This window comes from Camelus dromedarius, chromosome 1, assembly GCF_036321535.1.
Source record: "Camelus dromedarius isolate mCamDro1 chromosome 1, mCamDro1.pat, whole genome shotgun sequence".
Classification (NCBI taxonomy): domain Eukaryota; kingdom Metazoa; phylum Chordata; class Mammalia; order Artiodactyla; family Camelidae; genus Camelus; species Camelus dromedarius.
Genome location: NC_087436.1, coordinates 77,625,403 through 77,645,713, shown reverse-complemented (window position 1 = coordinate 77,645,713; position 20,311 = coordinate 77,625,403). Strand labels below are relative to the sequence as shown.

The window sequence follows — 20,311 nt, the reverse complement described above, 5'->3', positions numbered from 1 at the left end:
AATGAATGTTCACTATAATTTAAAAAGTGACAGAAGACAGTTCATATCACAGTTTCTGTTAGAGGAGTCGCTTTCCCCATTCCTCATCTTTCCATAAACAGGGCTCTACTTCTACCTCACCTGCCAAGAGGGAATGGCAGTGGAGGACAGGTCCTGGGGTGAAGGTGCTTCTCATGGCTTCCCCAGGGGAAGAGGAGCACGGATCCTCGTGGTGAGAGTCAGAACTGGCCATTCACCAGTTGGTCCCTATTTCTCAGGGGGGACATGTTAAGACTGAAGATTATAGTCACTTGTGCTCTTTCGCGCCCTCTGAGCTGACTGGGATGTAGGGGAGGGCCGAATTTCCACATGACAGCGTAGCAGGGATTGGAGGAAAAGGCTCTCAGACATACCCAACTCTGGTCCCGCACGCAGGGAATGTGGCTCTGGTGCACGCTCTGTGACGGGGTGTTGGAGCTGAGGCAGGAAGCCCCATAAAAAGACCTGCAGGGCCCCCAAGCAGGGTCACTACTCTCCTGCCAGCACCACCCCGTTCCCTGGCCCAGAGGCTCTATCTCACTTTTCGCCTCTGAAATGGCTTACTTAGCCCTAAAATTCTGTTGGTTCCCTGAGCTCACTTCTGATTGGTTATTTCCTTCACTCATGAAGGTTATTAATCTCACTTCTGATTGGTTATTTCCTTCACTCATGAAGGTTATTACTCTCACTTCTGATTGGTCCACTTCCCTAACTTCTGATTGGTCCTTTTATAGTACTTCATTTGCATGGAGCTCACTCCTGATTGGTTATTTCTCTCACTCCTAATTGGTCCATTCCCCTCACTCCTGATTGGTTATTCTCTCACTCCTGATTGGTCTATTTCTACAAAGCTTGTTCCTAGTTGTCAACTTCTGTTCTACTTTATTTGCATATGATATTGCAAAGTGTAAAACTGGCAACCTATAAAGACCTGTGTAAACCTACCGACAGGGTCCAGAGCTTGCAGTGTTAACTCCTCTGGGTCCACTGGCGAAATAAACCTGAGTTCTCCAACTCTTCTCTCGCCAAGATCCAGGTTGCTGTCACAACTGAGCTGTAACACCAACAGAGCAACATTTTAGCTACTGTCTCCAGCTTTTCTTTTTAAAGGGAACAACTGATCAGATTGATAATGTGAAGAAATGGAAGCTGAAAGTACACAGGTCAGCCTTCTTTTGATGAACCCCTTTTCAGAATTATCTATTCAAAACACACATTTTTCTCTCTTCCAGGACCTCAGCTCACAGGACTGTCTCTGCACCACTTGGTGTTGGGCAGGGAAACTCAGCTCAGGGGGAAAGACCTCGGATCCAAATACTGATCGAAAGCTGCCATTATTAAAACTGATTTTTTTGCTCCTTGTCCTGTGCCTTTGGTTATTTTCCCCAAATTTCTCAGAATTCTGAGGGAATACATACATTGACGGCTCTTTTGAAGTAGAAACATCTGAAGCAAAGTGAAAAAGGACAACCATAGGTTTGTTTTTTATGTCTGTGAGTCTCTGTTTTGTAAATAAGTTCATTTGTGTCTTGTCTTTTTTTTAGATTCCACATATGAGTGATTACAGGGTGGGGGGGTGCAGAATTAGGAATTTGAGATTTGCAGATACTAACTACTATATATAAAATAGATAAACAAGTCCATACTGTATAGTACAGAGAACTATATTCAATATAGTAGTAACCTGTAATGAAAAGGAATGTATGTTTGTGTGACTGAAACATTATGCTGTGTGCCAGAAATTGACACAACATTGTAAACTGACTATACTTCAATTAAAAAAAAAAAAAAGACAGGACAATTAGGGTGAGTCTACCACTACTTGAATCTCAACTCTGACACTACCATGGCTCTGACCTCTGTTAAACCAGTTATTCTCCTTGATCAATAAAATTGAGGATAATACCTGAGACCTTACCTCTCAGGATGAAATGAAGACTCATTCATGGAAATGTATAAAATGCATTTAATAAATCGAAAAGCTAATGTTCTAGAACATTTACTATGTGCTGTAAACATTTATAAGTGTTTCATGTGTAATAACTCAAGTAATCCTCACAACTCTGTAAAGTAGGTTCTGTGTTTTGTTCTTGTTTTACACATGAGGACATGGAAGCCCAGAGAAGGTTAATAGCTTGCCTAAGGTCATAAGAGACAGAGTTGGTATTGTAATGCAAATAGTCTGGCTCCAAGCCCCAGTACCTAATTCTCATGCTATACTCTCTAATTAATGACAGGTGAATCTAGTTTTTTTAAAAATTATTTTTCCTATTAAAATGAGAGAATGAATGCTTGAAGTTAGATACAGGTATGAGCAGTAGAGGAGTCTCAAAAACACCCCACGTGATAGACATGAGGGAGAATCTCTGATGACTAAGCTGAGGGAAGTTTGACCACTTTCCTCGTCCTTTGTCATGTGCTTCCCACTCTCCCTTTCATCATTATTTTTGTTGTTGTTTTTACCTAAGGCATGATCAGGACAAAAATACTTATGAGTTGTAATTTAGGAAGGATGTTTGGATCATACAATCTGGTATACTTGAGAGGAAGGGATTTTAAAGACCGTTTAAGAGAAAATTAAGGCCCCCAGCAGTTTAAGGAACATAGCAAAGCAAGTAAGCCCAGAGCTTAGTAAAGTCAGGGCTACAATCTGGGGTTACAGCAAATGCAACTTAAAAAATGAGTATTATAACTCAAATTAAATGTAAAAACTCATACCTTGAGGACATCCTCTGTGTGTGTGTGTGTGTGAACAAAAGAGCAAGAAGACTTGTGGATTCTTAAATTTTGTGTGTTGTGGATCTAAATGTATAACCCTGTGACACTGTGGTTTTTTCCACTGTGATAATGTTTTAGCATTACTTGCTGGTAATCATTTGATAATAGCTCCAGATGCCTAATCTCCAGTTCTGAGACTGTGGACAACTGAGATATTATTGCTCTGTATCATCAAGCACATCTCCCCTAAGTAAGATAAGATTTTGTACAAGGTGAAGACTGTTCAGTAGTACAGGCATACCTCATTTCTGTGCTTCGCAGATACTGTGTTTTCCACAAATTGAAATTTTGTGGCAACACTGCATCACAAAGTCTGTCAGCACCATTTTTCCAACAGCATCTTCTCACTGTGTCTCTGTGTCACATGTTGTCATTCTCACAATGTTTCAAAGCTTTTCACTATTATGTTTGCTATGGTGATCTGCGATCAGTGATCTTTGATGTTACTGTTGCAAAAAGATTTTGACTCGCTGAAGGCTCAGAAGATGTTTAGAATTTTTTAGCAATAAAGTGTTTTAAAAATTAAGGTCAGTACATGTTTTTAGAAATAATGCTAGTGCTTACTTAATAGACTACAGTATAGTGTAAATATAACTTTTATATGCACTGGAACACCGAAAAAAATGTGTGACTCACTTTATTGCTATATTTAGTTTATTGCAATGGTCTGGAATTGACCCCACAACATCTCCAAGATATACCTGTACTAAATGATTTGTAGGATGATATGGATTTGTATTCAAGGTTCTTATTCTTAACCCTAATGTCCACCGCATAACTTCTAATAGCTATAAAGTCTTATCCTAAGAGGTATTTCAAGGCAATTCCTCTGGCATAAGAACTGAGTCAGCGAATTACAACAGAACTGACCACCCTTATCATATGGTGACCCAGTTATTATTCCTCAAGGACACCTATTGCCCCAGCAGTAACTGGCGGTACCAAGATCCTAATGCAGGTCTTTTTGACAGCAGGGACCATGTTCTCTCCATGACGTTATGAAGGGTTCCAGTACCAGTTTTTCCAATAGTTCGTCATGTGGCTCTGGGCATACTCAACAGTTCAGTATATCACAGTCAAGATTCTTTTGGTTGCAATTTACAGACATGGACTCAAACTTGCTCAAGCACAAGTGAGCTCATTATTGAGTTCACAGGGATAGCGCATGTAATCCAAGTACAGGAAGCGCAGTTTAGCAGAGACAGGAGCGGAAACTGGAACACCTTTGGGAACAAGGCAGTTTCTCCTTACTCTGCGAGGCTCAGTGTTCTATCTGTGCCAGATTCATTCTCTTGCTAAACTGCCAGATGCCTATCTCTGTTAGTGCCAGGAACCCATCTCTGCTGGTGGGGGCCGGTTTTCAGGGGACGGCATTATGAGTTGTGTCTGAATAGGTGTAAACCACAGCATGTCTACATTTCCTTATTTGGCAAATGGGAAGACTGGATTAGATAAAATATAATTGATAGTAACAAAGTCCTTAGTCTGCTTCAGGCGCTTGGCAATATGATTTATATGGACAGGACATGGTAACAAAGACAGATGAAATGAAATGATTGCCAAAATAGTGATACAAGCATCTAGAAAAAATATCTCCAAGTAGGAGATGTGGAGTTTTAACATGAAATGCTAAAAGAGAGAGAGAGAGTAAGAAAATATGAAATAATTCAAGTTGAGTTTCTCAAGTTTGGGAGACAGGACTTTTTCCCTTATGGGTATATTTCAATATTGTTCCACGATGTTAATTATCTTTCATGCTATGTTGTTGGTAGGTTATGATGCTTCATTCATGATACCATGTGAAAACGTTCCACTCTGTGCCTAAGCTTTATTATCTCTTTTCAAATGCAGCAGTATTTCAACTTTTTCAAGTTTTGAAAATGCAGTCTTTCCCAATGAGAAGTAGAAGAGAATAGGGGAGGTGTTCAATTAAGCAACTTTATTTCCATACTGTATAGTGAAAAGCTCTCCATTACTGGAGGAAAGTGATACAAAGCCAGCAAAGCTTACACGTCAGTAGTGAAGCGTCTTTCACAGTTTCACTGCAATACGCCCCTTTAGTAACTGAACTAAAGAACCAAATGTCATTTTGCATGTAATAACTATAGTAAAAAGAATTTTTTCTCATCATCTAAGGATGAAAATTATTACCATTATAGGAAGGCAACAGTCATTAAATAAATTAAAAGCATCTTTAAATTTTTTCCATATACATATATAATATATATATTTTTTAAATTGCCATTGACTGTACAAGCATTCAGTTCTCAACTAAAACATTTACAGAAATGAAGGTGGAAAGCTGAAGGGAAGGCTTGGTTTTTTTAGGAAAAGGGGATCATTTAAGCACCTATAGACTACATTAAAATACAATTCTCAAGGGAAAAATGATATACAGAGAACTCAGACTTACCCACGATATCTTGTTTAATCTCATATTTCATCTTAACACATCAAGTGTGCAAAGCTATTTTCTAACCCAACCTTGATTCAACCAAATCAACATCCAGACATTACTTATGTGTTAGCACGGAGAAAGACTAAACTGAATAATGTAATTATATAAAAATTATTCTAACCCAGACTGATTATAATATTATACACATATGATTGTCTATGAAAATAATAAATGGGCAAAAAGGTTTTTGAGAACTATTAAGGTAAAAAATCTTACATTAATGAATAAATGACCATCAGTTAGTACATAGCCAGGTGAATGTAAAATGTGATCTGGGATATTGTCGTCCTGAGATCTGGGGAGTCCGCTCTTCTAGTTGAAATTTTACAACCTCAAATCCTATAAATTGTATATTATTTATACAAGTTCTGACAAAATACTTTGAAAATACTATATTGACATCAGCAGCCCCTGAATTTGAATTCAAGAGTTATTGAAAAAAAATCCATTTTCTAAGTGACTTAATTCTGTGTGTGTATGCGAGTGTGTGTGTGTGTGAGAGAGTGTGTGTGTGACATGTAGGAATGGGGGCGGGAAGGTGGTTGGAAGAGGGGAAGAGAAAGAGCATGACTTAGGAAGTAGCATTATAAATATAATGTCTTTTCTCACTAATGCTGCTTTAATATTAGGAGATTTATAAAAAGTTTACGTAGTAATTACAGACACTAGTACCCAACAAATTGCAAAATAGTCACTCAATTTTCCAACTGTTCCGTGTACATTTTTATTAATTAAAATATTACCTCATTTACTTCAACCCTTAATACTGAAAAATAATCTTCCTTTATTTTTTGAGACTGAACTTTATACCTTAATATGTCCCCAGTGAAGTAGCAAAATGATGGTTACAAGGTCACCGACAAGTAACTACTGGTCAAAAAGGATTTGGATGCTAAGAGACTATCTAAGCTCTTTCACTGTGTTAGACTCTTGTCATATCAATTGCTACTTAAGATGAAATCTTAATTAGTTAAAAAATTGGAAATTTTTATTATTCAAAGTTGGTTTTTGTTTGTTTGTTTTTTGTTTTTTTGGCTGCTGTAGGATTTAATCTGTAACAAGCAGGCATCAATTCAAATTAAGAAAGGTAACAAACAGACATCTGGATAGAAGAAGGCTGAGAAGAACTACTGGGAAGTACTAGAGGTTTTGGTTGATATCTCTCTAAAAAAAACTAAATAAAGAATTTCACGCAATCTGCCAATGGAAAAAAAATTTTCTTCACTGAAAGGCGCTATGACCAGGATAGGGCAGCCATACACTGGCTCACTTCTATGACATAATTTTGCTTTCAGATTTTTGATAAAATGTATTAAAAATCATTTCATCCCTTATCTCATTTTGAATCTTTAACTTTATGCTACCAGAACAACAACAAAAAATGAACTATAAGAAACCATAGTAACTCAGGCACCAGAACTTAATTCATTACTTAGAATAGGTGTGTCTCATTCATGAAGTCAACACACACTTTGACCCAAAGTGTTAAAGAACTTTTTTTTCATGATCTTCTTTTAATGGGTTTCCAATAAGCTAGCACTACTACTTAAACCACAGAGCAGGCCACACTCACTCAGAAACACTGAAGAGTGGGATGGTCTCACCTTTGGTTTATGGACAGCGATGCTTACAGTTCTTACCCTACTGCTATCGTCCGTCCAAGAAGAGGTGTGTGACCTAGCCAGTATGCTAAACCCAGACTTCGGGTGGCAGAAGGACCTTTCTTCCAGGTCAACGAGTCAGCCTCTTCATTTTACCCGTGAGGACACTAAAAACACACAATTAACATGTGTCTTTTACAAAATAAATGCTCAATTAGTATTTCTTAAATGACAACCCACCACTGATCACTAAAGGCAGAAACAGAACAAAGCCCCATGTCTTCTGCTACTTCGCGGCCTCTGCAACAGCTCAGTTGTCTGTAGTCTGGCCAGACTGAGATGAGAAAAGGATGAACTGTAGACAGAACACCAGCAACCCAGGGGCTGAAAACGTCTTGGTCACACACACAAATTCAATGAGCGAAAAATTTTTGGCACAATTTTTCAAGGGCAGCAGTGTAAGAGGAGATATTTATGACAAATGGAAATGGGAAAAAGAACCAAAGAAGTATCTATGTTTTAATCCCTTTCTTGTTGGATAATTTCAGTGAGCTTTGCTGAAGTGTAGATTTCATGGCTGAGCCAAAAGCCTTGATCCGTGTGAAAAAGTGCCTGGACTTGTGATACTGAACATGTGATTGTGATTAATCTCTAATCATCCATCCATTTCTGAGCCTTGGAATCTGATGATTACTTTATAGCAAGTAAAGGCACATTAAGAAAATTAAAAGTTTAATTGAATTTTTGAGTTCAGTTTAAAAGAACAATTGAAAGTAGTTGTGGAATAGAGGCACAGAAGAGGAAGCACATCTGGGTTTTCGAAAGTTGGGTTGCTGCTTCCCTTTCCTGGGAGGCCATGAAATGAAAACGTTGGTATTTCCCAATAAATGGCTGGGCCAAATGGTAACTCTCTGCATATGAGCTTGGATCACTCTAGCCTTTCTGGTTACGTTCTCATAATTGAATGGTGCTTTCCAGAACATGAAATGAAAAAAACCAAAGAATCCTGTGCAGATTGAATAGAAAACCATGTTAAGCAAGCCTTCCTACAGAGGGTACAGGCCCCTGGCAATGTCTCCCATGTGTATATACCAACACTCAGCACACACTCTCCACTCAGCGCTTCCCACCATGACCCACAGAGAAAAACACAGGCAAACAAGAGTCTCAACACATTTGAAGATAAACATCAAAGTGGATTGGATTATTTAGCACTTGCTGAGCTGCTCAGGAATCTAAGGCAATAAGCCTACTTTAAAATATGAAATTATTCTATTCTCTATGAGCAGAGATAAATGATAAGCTATTGGTCTTTTTTTCCAATCTATTTTCAAAGCCCATTACAAAAATAAATCAGTGTGTTCTCCAACAGTTCTAACAACAGTTTGAGTGATTATTTTTCTTGTGTGATTTAAAAAAAAAAAAGAAACAGATGTCCATATTTACTAAAATCTTCCTTTTAGCTACATTCAGAAACAAATACAGTCCAGTTCTCCTTGGTGGAAATCATCAGAATATTTTTTGCTCATTCTCTTCTGACTATTAAAAAATTTTTGACATGAAATGCATTGGCAGTGCAAAAAAAAAAAGTCCATAAAAATAAACTAATGATTGAATTAAGCATTCACATGAGTTCTTTGCCAGGTTATCTGCAAGCACAAGACTCTACTGTCATGTTTGGATATACTTTAAGTACCACATTCTTATTTTCATCAAAGAATAAGATGCTGAGCGAGGACATCTTTTCCGGCACACAACAGGGCTCAGGAATTCCAGGGACGACCCCCACTGCTCTCACTATACTCTGGATCGTAGCATGATTTGATGGCTTCAAAGACTAGAAAAAGAAAAGGGAGGACATACGTTAGGTAGAATTGTATCCCCTCATCACTAAAATGTACATATCATGAACTTTGTTTCAACAACTTAAGCCCTGGCACGTTACACATTCAGCCCAATCTCCAATATCACCATCACCAAAAGAGTTGTCATTTACTAAGTGCCTGCTATGTGCCAGGCATGTTATATGTAGTCTTTCTAATCCTTATAACAAAACTACCATTTCTTACATTTTACAGGTAGAGAAACAGACTCAAAATGCTTAAACGACATGTCTAAAGTCAGGTAGACACATAGAGTGAGGATTTAAATCCAGTTTTCTAAGCAAGAATCATTTAATTAAAAGTGACTTAAAGTCCAAACAGGGGATTAATACATCCTAGGATGTTTTCAATAACAAGATTGCAGCAGAAACAATTTGTTCTTGATCCTATGCTAATGGTAAAGAACCCTTAACAAGCGCCTATTTAACATAGATATTTTTGCCACTGCCATGGTGATATTTATACCTTGTTTTAAAAAAAAAAACACCAAGCGTGTCAAGAAGTATTGATTTATGTAATGGCTAGCAACAGGATGAACTGATGGTGATTATTCTAACATGTAATTACAGTACTCAAGTCTCAGGAGCACAAACTTGGGGTTAAGAAGACTCCATTGGCCACTGGGGGTCACTGTTGCTCCATGGGTTCAGACAAAGGCTGAAGCGCGGTTTTGAAAGCCTGCGGCATATCCTCTGGAAATAATCTGGGGGGCCTGAGGTTATCCCATGAATGTCAGAAGTTTGACCAAAGAAGCCTGGGTAAAATCTGTTCCCGAGAAATACCAAATGGGACCATTAACATCCATGGGAGACATGTGGTTTTATTTAGAGCGTCATCCGGCTCTGCTCAGCATTGAAGACCAGTCACTTTTCTAAGCCCAGAATGTTTCGGTATTGCCAGAGGGGTAAGGACCTCTTCCTGAGAGATGCCACACTTTTCAACATTAGTTCTCCCACTGTCTCTGTGAAGCAGATGAAAACAGTTTTGTTTCAAAAGAATGTAGAAGCAGGAATTTGGTAACTGGCCAGAGATCACATGTCAATTCAGGAGTGGGATTTAGGCCAAAACTCTGGCTTATTTAATTTCACAATTTTGAGCCATGTTTCAGAGGCACCTCTGCCCCCAATGAACTGGTATTTCAATTTTATACACCTAAAACACCCAAAATGGGAAACTGGAACCAGTTAAAAGGTTAAGAGTACATACGAGCCAAGGGAGAAGCAAATAATCTAGAAAGAGGGCATACTGTAAAACAAATAAACAACAACAACAACAATAATAATAATAGTCTTTTTGGCAGAGAAAGGTCAAATCTGACTTATCTCATCCCATCTTTCCCTTCTAGTGAACAAAAAAATTATTCATACCTTAGACTTCAACATGATTGCTAACAGGCATGTTATTTAAACATTTGCCTTGATGATGGCCAGCTCCTTTATTTACTCTCTCTTCCTAGAGACTTTAAGTGTATGTTAAAAAGAATAGTTAACTTTTAATCAATCAGCTTTTCAAAGCAAGGTATTCTCTCCCCTGAAGGACAGGAAGTCTATGTTGTTCTATTTTGCGTATCGAGTGCCCCGTGGCATCAATACCACCTGTGTAACTAACACAACCTGTAATCCCCAGAGTGCAAGAGCGGCCAGTCGCCACCGTCTGATGACATACACCAGTGTTGGTAATATCTGAAGAGAACGTCTGCAGCCACTTTTCTTCTATTGTTTTATTCTTAAGATTCAATCATCCAAACAGCATACAATAATGCCCCAAAGGATTTTTTTAAACCGTAGATTTTTCTGACATTATTCTGTTACTATTAAAATTTTACTCATTCCTATACTATTTAATTTTCATAAAAAAGTAGATCTATTTAAGCAGATGAGGACTTGATCCATAAATCCTGCTGTGCGTTACCAGTCCTCAGTGCCTAGAGCAACGCAGACTCTCTACACACTGAATAAATACTTGCCAAATGGACACAATACTTATAAAAAAAAAAATAGCATACCCTCCATTTTACCTATTTCTGTGGAAATAATTCCCATCAACAAAAATAAAAGTGTCTGAACAAATGACCTGGCGTAGATATGGAAAATATTCATGGGTGTTTCCTAGGAAAATTCCTGTCCTTTTTTTTTTTTTTTTTTAAGCTCTAACTCACAAATCATAGATTCAGGAACTATGAGCAGTCTCTCTGGTGGGCTCCCTGGAATCCAGGCACAAGCCCTTGATTCCGGACTGGTGGGTCTTATCAGGAACCTCTCAATTTTCTAGGGAGTTTCCCCCCTCTTTTTTCCACTGTGGAATCCTCTGATCAAGCTGCTGTGACCCAGAATAGTTATGTCATGTACAAAAGCTCCACGCGGTCATTTGCTAGTCTAATGTTTTGTTTGTTTTTGAGTTTAGTTCACACTTCTCAGGACTCTCTTTACATAGCTTAAGAAACCTAATGATGACAAATGCAAACCTGTGTTATTTCCCTCCCCAGTCTGTCTTTTTAAAGATGGTGAAACATGATGTTGACATCCATTTAGGTTCTTTTTTTTTTTTTGCTTAGTTAACTCAGCATATCAAGTGTAGGATTTTCTGAGTTCATCTTCATGACTAAAGATTGGAATTGAAAACCTCAGCAAATGAATTGAGGGTGTCTTATTTTGAACTCATTTGTGGATTTCTTCTTTCTATAGGACGCTTCATTCAAAGTGTTTATCCTCTTTGCCTCCTACTTCTGTGTCTTTGCTATTCCCAGCCTTTGCACCATTCCATGCAAAAATAACTTCATTCCTCTAATCCTCGTTGGTTCCCTTGGACCTCTGTCAACAACAATGGCTCAGTCATTTTCATCTGAAATCTGTTTTCCAATGTTCAATATTACTCATTATCAGAGAAATGCAAGTCAAAACTGCAATGAAGTATCACCTCACACCAATCAGAATGGCTACCATTCAAAAGTCCATAAATGATAAATGCTGGAAAGGGTGTGGAGAAAAGGGAACCCTCCTACACCGTTGGTGGGAATTTAGTTCAGCGCAGCCACTATGAAAGACAGTATGGAGATTTCTCAAAAAACTAAAAATAGATTTACCATGTGACACAGCAGTCCCACTCCTGGGCATATATCCAGAGAGAACTCTAATTTGAAAAGATACATGAACCCCAGTGTTCATAGCAGCACTATATACAACAGCCAAGACAAAGAAGCAATCTAAATTCCCATTGACAGATGACTGGATAAAGAAGATGTGGTATATTTATGCAATGGAATACTACTCAGCCATAGAAAAGAATAAAATAATCCCATTTGCAGCAACATGGATGGACCTGGAGATCGTCATTTTAAGTGAAATAAGCCAGAAAAAGAAAGAAAAATACCATATGATATCACTCATAAGTGGAATCTTAAAAAAGGAAAAAGAATACACTGATGAACTTGTCTACAGAACAGAAACAGACATAGTAAACATAGTAAACAAACTAATGATTACCAAAAGGGGAAGAGAGTGGGAAAGGATAAACTGGGAGTTCGAGATCTGCAGATACTAACTACTATATATAAAATAGATAAACAACAAGTTTATACTGTATAGCACAGGGAACTATATTCAATACCTTGTAGCAACCTATAATGAAAAAGAATATGAAAAGGAATATAGGTATGTATATGTATGATGGAAACACTATGCTGTACACCAGAAATCGACACATTGTAATCTGACCATACTTCAATAAAAAAATAAAATAAAATAAATGAAATCTGTTTTCCATCTCTATTACAGTGGTGAGGGGAGGCAAAGGTTTGGCGAAAGCCGTGTGGGTATTTTTCATCTCATGGCAGAATTCCAGGGGTCTCTCCTGGGGAGGACAGATCGGCTATATGGGCTTGAAATCAGAAAAACCCAAGCTGCCGTGTCTGTGAATGAAACCTGCAGGGGTCAGGCACACACCTGCCAAGCTGCGGATGATGTCCTCACATTGGATTTGGTTACAAATGCATTAGCAGCAGAGAGTATGTCATCAGCTCAGAGCCTTCATTGCTAACTCGGGCCACTCGGGGTTTTGCTCCATGCTCTTCCAGTCCAGCCCACATGGGTGTGATAGCCCAGAAACTATCTAATTGGAATCAGTGAAAGGGCAAAGCCTGGAATTTGGGAAAGGCAGAACACAGCTGTTCTGAATTACAGACAGGTTGTCGACTTTTGCAGACGAAGAGCCCAGCTCTGGAGAGCAGGCTGTCACTCAGGAGGCCAGAAGGAAGGAGGCCCAGCAGAGGATCTGGACTGGGAGAACATTTCTCTGGGGCAAAATGTATATCTACTGTCTGAATGTTCTTTGGCGCCTCACTGATTCCACATGTGTTTGTATTGATCTGGTCAGAGACCTTTTTTCCCTCTGTTGCTCAGACTATATTTTTATTTAAGTAGTTTACTCTGGTTACCATGTTGGACTCTGTGCTGATAACAACGGTGCTTATTAATTACCCCTAATGTCACAGCTTCCATCCTGTGGGTGACTGCACACTTGAAAGACACCATGCCTGGAAGGCTTCAAGGGAACCACTGGAAAGCTGTAAAAATTAAGCAGATCCACACAAGGTGATGAGAGACTGGGAACTCCATGTCACAGCCAAACTTCCACTCTCAACTTGGCAAAAGGAAATCTCAAACTCAGAGAGAAACCTCCACACTCATCCGTGTTATGTCTCCCTGGAGTTCTGATGACATTCCAAGTTCTGACAAATATTATCATGAGCTCAGCTGCTGTAACCGATGCTCTCCTGACTCTGTTACTTTCCAAAGAACTTACAGACTGCGGGACCCGAAGGGAGAATCCTATTTTAGGCTTTGTGATATTTAAAGAGGGATAAGAAACATTTACAAAACATTTTCTTGTCTTACATCTTTTATCCTCTTGATCCCTTTTCTTGTGTGGTCTTTCTTCAGCCCCCTACATTCGATTTTCTGTTCTCCTCAGTCTCAGCAATGGCCATTAGGAATTATGTCAATGGCAAAAATTTACTGAGTGCCTACTAAGTGTAAGGTGCTCTACGGTCTCATTTTCCCACCATTTTTTATTAGGTAGATACTATTATATTTTTGTTTACTGTTTGTACCTGTTTCAGAGATGAGGAAAGGAACATATAGAAAGCTTGAGTAACTTCCCCCTAAAAGCAGTCGCTGGTAAGAGGTGGATGGAAGTTTTAAGCCAAAAGGATTTGAATTTGTGGACAAGCAGCACCAGCAACATCTAGGAGCCTGTTAGATGCGCAGGATCTTAGGCTCTACCCCCAGCGCCACTGGATCAGAATCCGTGGATAAACAAGATCCCCAGGCAAACTGCAGGCACATTAAGGTTAAGAAGCCCAGATGTGATTAAAGTATTTAATCATTCTGTTACATGAACACTTCTCTCCTTAAACGTATCTCTTCTATCCTTAACTTACCTCTCACAAGTTTTTAAATCATTATTCTTTAGGTCAGTGAGAACCACAATGAAGATAACTGAAGCAACAGTGAGGCTTTTAAAGAGTGAAAGAAAGCAAAGCCAACAGGGGGTGGGAGAGGCAAGCTGGGAGAGCGGTGGAGACCAGGCTAGGTCTCGGTCTCCCGAGGGGAAGGTGGAAAAGCTAACTGGCTTGAGTATTTCCACGTTATCATGGCTCCCTGGGCCCTAAACTCTGGAGTCAGGAGGGAAGAGAAAAGTGCCTTCCCCAGGCTACCTAGAAGAAATCAGTTTGTGAGAGTGAGAGGAATGATTTGGAAGACTCCGAGACTCATTTAAAATCAGTCACCCCAGGTTTAGATTTTTAATCTGTTTTTAACCCATTTTTAATCTGTTTCTACTTCTCAACGCCACAAAGCAAGCCACACTGTAAAGATTCATCATCGCCTGTTATTCTGGGCATCTTGGCTGTGTGTTTTAAATTCTATCCCAGTTTGAACAAGTTTTGATTGATCAGTAAAACTCCTTTATGAATATTTAGACAAGGTAAGGCTGTTTATGTCATTGTAAATGTATATAATCCTTACTTTGTGTTTGGATTCACAAAACATGGAATCCACAAGGTCGAGAAAATTTAGAAAGCGTGTCCTTCTGAGACATTCTGACTATAAAATGGGATTTCAATCAAGTTCCTGACCTGAGGCCGACCTGGCCTTGTTTAGTTGGCCCTTTGCTTTACGTGTGTGTTACACGAAGCATCCCAGTGGCCACAGGACTGCAACACGAACATGCTACTTTAAAGATCTATCAGCGGAAGTCGGTCACTTTTTGAGGCAAAGGGATTTTATCTCAATTAACATACCACAGCCAGAGTTGATTCACTTCAAGCTTTGCAAAAAAAAAAAAAAAAAAAAGAAAAAAAGAAAGAAAGAAAGAAAAGAAACCAAAACAAAAAACCCACTATTCTTCCCCTGAATTTTATTCCTAGCACCCCTTTTCATTGTATAACAGAGATTCAAATTGTTACAAGCTAAGGATGTAAGTGCAGCAACAAACTTAACTGAAGACCAGAGGGCGCCACTATATCTTATTTACTTTAAATCCAAAGATACCAGTCCCTTGGACTTGCTATGCAAGATGGAGGTTGAGCTGTGGAGGTTTCTGAGAATATATTTTGTCAGGATCCTGAGTTCTGATATGATAAGGTTCAGTCCCTATTGATTCTGGAAGAGACACCGGTAAGCTCTGAGCGGTTGAAATAAGTCTTAGAAGTCTACAGAGTCATTGTATCCTATTATGACTTCTTTTTCTGCTATTTTCAGGGAAGCAAATGAAATAAGAATCTGGTGGATTTCCTGAGGCAAGTTTACCTGGTCTAATCTGAATTCTGACCCCCATGGGGTCATCTCACAAGAGACGATTAAAATGTTCTGCATCATGGTATCAATCCAATTAGTCCTTCCCTTTGCTCTCATGACATTCACTCATTCCCTGAGTACCCCTCAAAGATCAGCCTTCTACCATTTGGGGCTTTCTTGTTGTGGACAGGTGTTAATACGCATGTGACCATGTAGCTAAATATGCACAGTGTTTGGAAGCAAAGAGGAAAATATGTTTTACAAGCACATTTTTTCCTCATAACCTTCTTCATACCAATATTGACTTCATATTACTCTAACAACCATTAAAGAAAAGCCAAGCATAAGCATGTAACCAATTACACTTTAGAATGCAATAAATAAAGGTCCACATGGACTCTGTAAATGAAAACACACACTCAACTCGTGTCTTTCTACCCTGTGGAAAGAGGAAGCCCAGGACAAAGAACAACGTCTACCTTCGGCATGGGGAACTGGCACGCGCCGGAGCAGTAATAGGCATCGAAGGACTTGGGGGAGATAATCCACTCGCTCCAGCCAATATCCGCAAAGTCCACTTTCAGGTACCGCCTGGCGCAGTTGCGAGGTTCAATCCATTGCTTTCTTCTTGCCTTCTTCAGGGTCTGTTCATCAAACTGGAGCGTCTGGCTCTTCTGGTGAGGTCCCTTTCTCTGTTTCTTTTTGTTCTTGCTCTTTTCAGGGGGCTGAGTCTGAAGAGTCTTGTAAGGTTTTCTCTCCTCCCATACCCCGTCCTCCTTATACTGGTACTCTGCCCCAGGAAGCTCGTTGTTCTGCAGAGGCAGCAGGACCCCAGCAGAGCGCTTCTTCCTTCGTTCAATAGAAAGGGCAGCCCTGATACGGCTATCCAGTTTGGGCACAGCTCCAGTGGGGAAATTCCGATGTCCTTGCAAGCTTGATACCACGCTCTCTGGCTCAGAAATGGCAGCATCATTGGCATACACCAAGATATAAGGCTCAGGAGAGGGTATCATCTTCTTTGGCAGCTGTTGTCCTTTGGAAGTAATGTTAAATCCTATGAGAAACTCCTCATTTTCCTTGGCCTCCCTCAAAACTTGAGTGATGTCTTTAGATAGCCAGGACACAAAGTCTCGATGAGATTTGGTTACATCCACTGAAAGATGACCCAGGAGTTGACTTTGGTTTCTGTTGGATTTGAGGACCCATGCAGAGAGGTCAATCTGAATGTGCTTCCTCTGAGCATGATGTGAGCATCCTTGGGACACTGGACAACTCAGGCTGATATTTATTAGCTCTCCGATATAGAAATGCAGTGTGGCAGATAAAATGTTTTCAGACTTGGTTAGAGAAGTCAAGTTAAAAATATGCAGTTCTGTGGTTTCAAGGGTTCCTAGGAAGGAAAAAAAAAAGAAAGTAAGCAGGAGTAAATAGGACCCCTGCTTCACATCATATACAAAATAAGCCAGTGATTTAAATACAAAACCCTAAAATTCTTAGAAGAAAACTGGGAGGAAAATCTTCTTGGCTTTGGATTTGACAGTGGAGTCTTAAATATGACACCAGAAGTGTAAGTAACAGAAGAAAATAACAGATAAATCAATAAAACAGATAAACTGGACTTCATCAAAATTATAAATTTTGTGCATCAGAAAACATTATCAAGAAAGTCTGTACAACTGACAGTATGGAGAAAATAGTTTCAAATCATATATATGATAAAATCTAGTACCCAGAGGATAAAAATAACTCTTGCAACTCAACAACAACAACAAAACAAACCAATAAAAAAAAATGGGTAAATGAATCAAATAGACATGTATCCTAAGATGTACAAACAGCCAACAGCCTCATGAAAAGATACTCAACAGCATTAGTCATCAGGGAAATGCAAATCAAAACCACAATGAGGTGCCATTTGACACACACTAGGCTGGCTATAATAATACAAAACAAAATAACAAGTGTTAGTGAGGTTGTGAAGAAATTGGAACATTTTTACATTGTTGTTTGGAATGTAAAATGGTTCAGCTACTGTGGGAAACAGTTTGGTGGTTCCACAAAAAGTTAGACATAGTAACAACATGAGACGCCACAATTCAGCTCTTAGGTATAAACCCCAAAGAACTGAAAGTATTCAAACAAGTCCATGTACGTGCGTGTTTAAAGCAGCACTACTCTTCACAATAGCCAAAAGGTAGACACAACTCAAATGTCTATCAATGGATCAATGGTAAGGTGTAATACAGTCATATAATGGAATATTATCCAGCCATGCAAATGAATGAAGTACTGATAGATACTACAATGTGGATGAACCTTGAAAACACTTTGTTAAATGAAAGAAGCCATACAGAAAAGATCCCATGTTGTATGATTCCATTTATGTGAAATATTCAGAACAGGTAAATCACTAGAAACAGGATGCAGACTAGTGTTGGCCAGGGGCTGAAGAGAGGGAGGGATATGGATAAACCATTTGATGGGCAGGGGGTTTGACTTTGGGATGAGAGAAATATTTTGGAACTAGGTAGACTTGGTAGTTGCGCAACATCGTGAAGGTATCAAATGCCACTGAATTGCTCAATTAAAGATAACTATTTTTAAATTATGTGATTTTCACTGCAATTAAACAAAAAGATAACAGGAGTAATTTTATAAACTGGATAAATATCACAGCAAGGATCAGACATTTTTAGTCTTTTGCTCTTTCCTTTATACAGTAGTGAACTCAGTGGTGTGAGAGCTGAGAGCTCTGGCTTTTAAATCAGAGATTACCGAGAAATATTCCTATAAATTTGGCCCAGTGTCACAGGAGCATCTTATGTGAGGCAGAGCCTACTGGTTACCAGCATTGGTGAAAGGAGACTCACCTTGACTCAAGGACTGACTCAGTCACTTATTAACTATATAACTTTGGGAGAAAAAGTTCCATTTTTCATTCACAAAATGGAAGAGTGCCTTCTTCTCCTGTCGTCAGAATTAAATGAGATGTGTGTAAATCCATTCCTAAGGGGTCCGGTAAGTGTTTCTTCAGGACAAATTATTATTATTGCTGTTAGTGCTGGTGTTGACCATAAAACAAGGATTACACCTTCTTCTACCTGCCTCACAAAGTTAAGGGTGCAGGATGAGGGTAGATAAGCAAGACCGTATAGCTCCATGTTCAGAGAACATAGCTAAAAAAATGAGCCACGCTTTCAAAACTGTCCTAAAGAATTAATGCTGTTGTGGAGCTTGTCTAAAGTTTATGACATTACATGGGTTTAACTTGAATTCTTCTGTAGAGTTTGACCAAATGACTGAAACTGGCCAACTGTATTTCCAATTCTTCAAATGCAGAAATGAAGGTAACAGAAGAGGCGACTGATTAGTAAGGGCAGAAGTTGGTTCTTGCTCTTGAGATCATCGAATGAGCTAATGGTAAGGCTGAGGTTGGACTCAAGAATCCCCGGTCCCAGGATTGGTCACCAGAGCCTGAGCCCTCCTCCGTGCACTTGTTTCACATACATATTTGTTTCAGAAACATACACGCAATCGTGAAATTATGTTCTTGATCAAAACCATATTTCAGAAAAAAATAAAACATTTAAAAAAGATCTGGAAACTTATAATGAGTTCATTGAGTCCCCAAGTACGAGGGAAGTGCAGTGAGACACATATTTTACTCATTTCTAACATTGTGTGAAGGAAAAGGAGGAAACTGCCATTTGTGCACATTTGTATAATCCATGACACCAGGATAATATTATACAGACCTCTATAACAAAGCCACGCATCAGGCTTGTTCAGAGACTCCAGCTTTAATTCATACCAATCACCAGAGCATATACTTTTACCCAGATGGAAGTTTAAAATGGAAGGAAGAGAAGTCACTCTGTTCTAAGTATGTGGCAATCGGATGGTTGCCAAACGAACACACTGGCTGGGAAGAAATGAACTCAGAGGGATGTGGGTGGTAGAGTCTTACTGGGGAAACCAGTCCGGCTCCTTTCCCCCACATTTTGCTTGCAAATATTGCCTTCTTTCAAACATTTTTCCAGATACCTTGTGATCTGCTGTTAACTAGACTCCACTTTGTGTCTAACCTTCAATATCTTCTCATAAATGTCTCAGAATCTGCCACGCTGTCTCTTTGGGTGGTTTGATTTTAATTCAGTGCCTTAATTTAAGTCAAAGCCCTGTGATCCAGGTTCAGCTCCACCACACCCAACAGCTGTCCTCAGGCAAATTACCTAAACTCTTTAAGTCTCAGTTTGCTCATCTGTAAAATGAGCCCAATAGTATCAATGGCAGAATCATTGTGAGAATTAATTGGAAGAATATAGGTAATACATATCACACATAAGAAAAATCTCAATGAATGTCAGCTAAGTCGAATGGTAATGTCCAATATGATAGCAACTAATCACTTAAGTTTGAATTGAGATGTGCTGTAAGTGTAAAATACACAGTGTATTTCAAAGACTTAGCACAGAATGAGTGTACAATATTACATTAATATATTTTATATTAATTATGTATTGAAGTGATAATATTCGGATACACTGGGTTAAATATTGTGATAATGTGACTTTTAATGAAAAATATATATTTGGCCTTCATCCCTGTTTGTGGCACAGATCCTAAAACCCTTGGAATTGCCTAAGTGATGAGAGCCAGAAATGTCTTCTGTTATGTTACTCAGGTGACTTTTGGAGGCCACCTAAGAGTGGGGGCTGGTTGCCGGGGGAACCAATCCTGTGACTAGAGCGCTGGCACTTTCAGCTCCACCCCCTAACC

The 20,311-nt window shown here is 39.1% G+C and overlaps 1 protein-coding gene across 1 annotated transcript in view; it reads right to left on the bottom strand.

Moving 5' to 3' along the window:
* Positions 1-4,714: 4,714 nt before the first annotated feature.
* BMP3 (bone morphogenetic protein 3) overlaps positions 4,715-20,311 on the bottom strand; it is a 28,747-nt gene continuing 13,150 nt past the window's right edge. Inside the window, exons 2-3 of the mRNA XM_031432702.2 lie at positions 16,012-16,922; positions 4,715-8,692 (exon numbers count right to left, since the gene is read on the bottom strand). Of these exons, the coding sequence (XP_031288562.1) occupies positions 8,501-8,692; positions 16,012-16,922 (1,103 nt within the window). The 3' untranslated portion in view covers positions 4,715-8,500. The remainder of the gene's footprint in view (positions 8,693-16,011; positions 16,923-20,311) is intronic.